This window comes from Telopea speciosissima, chromosome 10 (assembly GCF_018873765.1).
Source record: "Telopea speciosissima isolate NSW1024214 ecotype Mountain lineage chromosome 10, Tspe_v1, whole genome shotgun sequence".
In the NCBI taxonomy this organism is placed as follows: Eukaryota; Viridiplantae; Streptophyta; class Magnoliopsida; order Proteales; family Proteaceae; genus Telopea; species Telopea speciosissima.
The window spans coordinates 41,604,490-41,610,620 of NC_057925.1; the positions used below are offsets into that span (position 1 = coordinate 41,604,490).

General features: G+C 37.3%; 1 protein-coding gene across 2 annotated transcripts; it reads left to right on the forward strand.

The window, feature by feature from the left end:
• Positions 1-1,170: 1,170 nt before the first annotated feature.
• Positions 1,171-4,230, forward strand: LOC122644222 (2-alkenal reductase (NADP(+)-dependent)-like). Of its 2 annotated transcripts, none has more exons than XM_043837839.1 (5): positions 1,171-1,454; positions 2,032-2,205; positions 3,159-3,325; positions 3,484-3,566; positions 3,780-4,230. In XM_043837839.1, the coding sequence occupies exons 1-5, from the start codon at positions 1,217-1,219 to the stop codon at positions 4,156-4,158; spliced, it is 1,041 nt and encodes a 346-aa protein (XP_043693774.1). In that variant the 5' UTR covers positions 1,171-1,216; the 3' UTR covers positions 4,159-4,230. The 2 variants fall into 2 exon arrangements, with proteins under 2 accessions (XP_043693774.1, XP_043693773.1); XM_043837838.1 differs by having other exon boundaries at positions 1,171-1,450; positions 2,028-2,205.
• The last annotated feature ends 1,901 nt before the right edge of the window (positions 4,231-6,131 follow it).

Below are 6,131 nucleotides of genomic sequence, written 5' to 3' on the forward strand. Positions count from 1 at the left end.
TCGACGTAGGCTCTCTTGTGATAATTGAGGTTTCACTGGGGCGATAAGTTAAGTGACCCTCAGTGTCTCCCGAGTTATCACAGTAGCATATACCATGACTTAAACTGTTTGTTAGGTGAAAAATATATTTAACATTACATGCATCATGGACTATGTGTGATTATGTGTTTGTGCACTCCCATTTTCTCTCACTGGCTTAGTGAAGCTAACCCCCTGTGTACACAATTTTTTAGATTTTGATGCAGATGATGGTTACTTGACTAGCCTAGAGGTTCAGCCGACGGAGTACGATAGTATTGGCGCAGAGGAGCCTGAGTTAGTGTCTGATGAACACGACGATGGTTGCCCCTGTGATGATTGTGCTTACGGGCACTGATATTGTTTGGGGATTGTCCCCATTTTGATTCTTTTGGGGCTTTGTGCCCGTTATGAACACTTTTGTAATAACTTACCATTATTTTGAGTAGCTATGTTATGGTCAGTTGGTAGTCCACTTTAACTATTATTGTAGCACATAGCCAGCTGAACATATTGTAACTGCTATATTTAAATATTGTTTCCGCTCTTATTATCTCTGATGTTTAATGGAATATTCCTTTCTTTAAGCAAATGTAATCATTTGGGTGGGCCCCTTGGTTGGTGACAATGGCTTGGGATACTGTGTCGTTGATCCTGGTAGGAATTGGGGTGACGTGTGTCATCCTAATCACCCTCTTGACTATGCTTGTGGCCTAAGCTCGAGATAGGGGCGTGACAATTTTTATCCTGTTTGGCTATCAAAAGGCTGTTTAGATTCCGGTTATTGATCCATATTTCTTTCAATTGGATTTTATCAATCTCAGCGTGTTTCCACCCCTGCAAGATTCCAAATAGCTCAGCCTTCATTTCATTGATTGAAGTAGCAAATCTTGCAGATGTTAAAACACTCTCACCATCAAGCAAAAAGCATTAAACCCATCCTATCAGGTTGTATTTTCTCATAATACTTACGCTGGTTTCTTTTCTTTCATCAAAAAAAAAAAAAAAAAAAAGAGTCAATAGCCTTAAGTGTCTGACACATGGCGTAATCTCGTTCATAACTCTCTTACTTCTGAACTTACAAGTATACTCTCACACCCTCAACACGTTGCATGAAATTTAGGGTTTCTAATCAATTTTTGGCAGAGAGAGACAGAGAGAAACGTCTTCTTTGATTTTGCATAGAGAGAAATCCGAAATGGCGAAGGGAGAAGAGGTTAGTAACAAACAGGTTCTGCTGAAAGATTATGTTGTTGGGTTTCCGAAAGACACGGATATGGTTCTCAACACTGGAACCATAAGCTTGAAGGCTCCCGAGGGATCGGAAGCGATTGTAGTGAAGAATCTCTACTTATCTTGCGATCCATATATGAGAATGCGTATGACGAAGCCCGATAGGCCCAGCTATGTTCCTCCTTTCACGCCTGGCTCTGTAAGATTCAGAATTTTCTGTTTTTTTAATGTATTGAGCCTTTGAATACTGTTTGTGGAATTTTTTAGTTTTGATTTCTGCTAATATAAAATTAACAGAACACTTTACTGAGTGGAATCAACTTAGCCATGATTCAAGTAAATGGAATCATCAATGGAATCGGATTTCATGGATCTGGATTTCTATGCAGCCGGAATCGACCGGAATTCACCTGAACCCTAAAAATAAAGTTCGAATAGGAAACAGTCAGAGTTGGAATTGAGATCAGTCAATTCCGATACGATTCGGTTGGAATTGGTGATCCGATTCTGATTCCTCAAATTGTGAACTCAGTTGAATTCAAGATGTGGAATAAATTAAATGGTGAACTTGTTCTTTATAGGATCTGAGGAAAAGGGGTTTTATAGAAACTGTAAATGACAAATCTGAGGTTTCAGAGGGTTGGACAATTATCGATTATTGTTGAAGCTCATAACAGTGTAAAATCTAAGGATTAGTTGTTGAAACTAGACCATTTTTGTTTATTGGGAACAATGTTTGAGCTTGCGTTTGTGAATTTCTTGTTGAAAATATGCAGGCAGTAATTGGGTATGGTGTGGCTAAAGTGGTGGATTCTAATAATCCAAAGTTCAAGGAAGGTGACTTGGTGTGGGGGATGACTGGATGGGAAGAGTATAGCCTGATTACAATGCCGGACACCCTGTTTAAAATTGAACATACCGATGTACCGCTTTCCTACTATACTGGAATACTTGGTAAGTCGTTTTGTTTCAATTCATGAAGCATACATGCTTGTGGGTGTTCACTAAGATAGACCTGTTAGGATCATTGTTGATTTGTTTTTCCCCTTTATAATGTTATGAAACTATAAGAATACTCTTCATGCTTAGAATTTTATGAGAGCCCTGGAGCAGGGCTTCCTCCTTGCATTTCTATAGCTCTATTTTGCTGGGCTCTTGGGGCTTGGGACATTGGTACCAACCATCCAATAGATTCTTTGGACTGTGAGAAAATAATTAGAAAGTGCTTTATGAGGGTCCTCTGTCCACTCTTTCAAACCAATTGCTATTGTGCCTTTTGTGAGACAGAGGAAATGAATATATTTTCTTCCTGTATTTAAATCTTCAGTTTGAAAGCTTTATTTGTGTTGTCTTGTTGGGCCCCTGGTGATGAGCAGACAGCTTTCTGGGTTTGTAGGTTAATTATGTAGCCTATGCAAGGTGTTATTATTTATGTATTGGATGAGCTTGATATATTAAAATGCATGACCCAAGATTGGACAAAGGTGATGACATTTTGGTATGAATTGAACTAGTTGACCCAATATATGATAATCTTTTTTTCGGATTTGATGTAGTCTGAGTTGAGTCTGCGAATAGAACGAGTAAATTCCACTAGTTAAGGCTGCTTTTTCCTCGTTTATTAGTTTTTTCTTTAACTTGTGTCTCCAGACCATGGATTCTGGTGTGTTTTCTGCAGTGTCTTCTTATCATGGAGCCTATCCTCCCAACAATATGAGAAGCCATTCATTATTACATTATCAATTGCGATTTCATAGTACTTGTACCTGTAGGTGCTTATGTACTTTGATGACGGGACTATGAATCTGGGGTTTTTATATTTTCACTGGTGGCATGCACATCCACCTATCTTTTTGCTTCACTTATTAAACTCAAGTCATCTTAACGGTACATTTGTTGCTTCCTAGGGATGCCTGGGATGACTGCTTATGCTGGTTTTCATGAGGTGTGCTCTCCTAAGAAAGGAGAAACTGTGTTCATATCAGCCGCATCTGGTGCAGTTGGCCAACTTGTTGGACAGTTTGCTAAGTTAATGGGTTGTTACGTGGTTGGAAGTGCAGGAAGCAAAGAAAAGGCGAGTCTTCATCACAATCACTTCTTTCTGTGAACATGTTAAACCCAAGAATTTGGGTAGCTAGATATGATGAGTACAATCACTATTTTATTTGAAAAAAAATGAAAATAAGTGAGGATTATTGTTGGCTAATGATTTCTTTTGGGCTGAAAATTAAGGTTGATCTGTTGAAGAACAAGTTTGGATTTGATGAGGCTTTCAATTATAAAGAAGAGGATGACTTGGATGCTGCTTTAAGAAGGTCAGTATTAGTTTAACTTTATAAAAGAAATCTCAATATCATATCAAAGCTGTAGTCAACTGAATAATATGAATGTTAGTTTTCTCTTTGAGATTGCAGGCATGCATCAATCTTTTGACTTTATTTGCTTGTCTATATTTGGGCCATGTTCTTAAAACTTCTTCTCTACCATGTTTGAAAGTTTGTAATTAAAATTTTCTATCTTCTACCCAGGTACTTTCCTGAAGGCATAGACATTTACTTTGAAAATGTTGGTGGGAAGATGCTTGATGCAGTCCTTCTCAACATGAAAGTTAATGGCCGCATTGCTGTGTGTGGGATGATTTCCCAGTACAACTTCGAAAAGCCAGAGGGTGTGCAAAATTTGTTGTGCCTTATTCCTAAGCAGGTTCGCATGGAAGGGTTCTTGGTTTTCAGTTACTATCACAAATACTCCGAGTTTCTTGAATTCATTATACCATCTATCAAAGAAGGGAAGATAGCTTATGTAGAAGATACTGCCGAAGGCCTTGATAAAGCACCTGGAGCTCTTATTGGACTCTTCAGTGGCCGCAATGTTGGAAAACAGGTTGTTGTGGTTGCTCGTGAGTGATTACTGCATTTTGTAATTCCATCTTTCCCTATTGTGTCGTGTGGAGGACTTTGGTATAAATGGTTTCAATTTCCCATTAGAAAGTTTGTAAGGGCTCTTTTAGTTGACTAGTAAACATGCACGTGAACAGTGTGAGTGTGTTTGTGTGTATGTGAGAGAGAGAGAGAGAGAGAGAGAGAGAGAATTAGTCTGATTCAGTGTAAATAACACTTAAGCATGTTTTTGTGTATATTTATCTTGTCGAAGATTAATTTATCAGATCATTTTATAAATATACCTAAATAACTTTTTGAGTATGAATTTTATGATTATTTTATATGTTTGAATAAAAGTTCTCTACAAATTAAAAGAAGGCGGCGGCAAATATTTTTACATATTCAAAATATGGGATTAACAGAGCGACTAAAATGGTAGACTTGCATTATTTTGAAACAGAAAAAGATGAACCTCAAGTCCCCTGCATGTGCAAACATTCAATATTCATCAATGATGTGAACACAATCTAAGAGATAAGTGCCTTAAGATCACCAAAGGAACGTTAGACATACTATACTTTGAAACATTTCCTTTAAGTTCATTTCTAGGTGTTAATGCATCTTTTAAGACATAAATGTTCCTCAAGATCCTTATGACAATATGCTATAGTATACTAAACTGTTTTGGAATGAGCATCTGATAGATTGCCTCAAGTGGCCATGTACATGTGGTATAATATGTCTTTGACCTGAAAAAGAATTGTTCTCATAAAAGAAGGAAATAAAGATGCCAGTGAATTAAGCCATGTAATTCTCCAAATGAAGTTATGTGAACCTTATTGCACATAATTTTTCTGTTAACCTGTTGAGAACTTGAGACAAATGAATCTATAAAAGACACGAGTACAGGAACATTGCATTGTACTTTGATGGTCCTGATAGAACCTTCACTGTTTCCTTTTTGAACCATTTTTGGATTGGGAGATGTATTGTTCTAATACAACAATATAATTCTCCAATTCTTTCTAGATATTTTAATGATGTCCAATTTCACAACATTTGAACCCGATAAGTCCAATAATGTTTGGCCCAGTTAGGAACCGAATCTTCTATACTTCTAAATGGTATGAATGGTGTGTGTGAGAGAGAGAGAGAGAGAGAGAGAGAGTCAAACTCTATGAGTCCAATCATACCTGTCCCTTATACTGGTACCCTATGGTTTTGGACTGTGCACCTCTTTAATTGGAAGCCCATACTTTCAGAACACTGTACAACATCTTTCGCACGCCCCTCCAAATCATAGGCAGCATTGAAGTGTCTTAGCCATAGTCATTGTAGAAATTGCACATGGTACGCAAGGGACAGCACAACCATTACTCTTTCCACTCTCAAATAAGATAGATAAACTACTTAAAAAATCAACAATAATTTGGATCTGAATTTGATTCTCACCATAGATCCTGTTAACAGTTTCTTAGAATTCAAACTCCGCTCACATCATTCATTAATCAGAATATTTTACACATGAAATTTCTACTTAATTCAATCATCTAGGTTAGATTGCCATCACAGTGATGGAAGGGGGTAGCGAGCAATAGGCCAGTTCTAAACCCTACTGCCAATAAAAATTACAATTTCAAACTTTGACCCCCCCCCCCTTCTCAAGTAATTAGAACACATCTGGCTAATACAAACCATTGATACAGCATAAGTTGGTGGTGCAACAATATGGGCCTACCAACCAGCCCTAATAGGTGTGTTTAAGAGATGCAAATCAAAGTGTGTAATTTCCAATAGACATCTCATGTAGTCATGTTTCAGGTTATCAACATCAAATAAAATGAATACTCGCTGAAAAACAAAGACACTTTCTGTAATCAATAATCACTATCTAAGATAATTTAGGAACATAAAACAAAAGGGTAAGCCATTCACAGGCTAAAAAATCTTTTAACATAACTTAGCAAAGAAACTCGAACTGCAACCAAAAATCTGAAT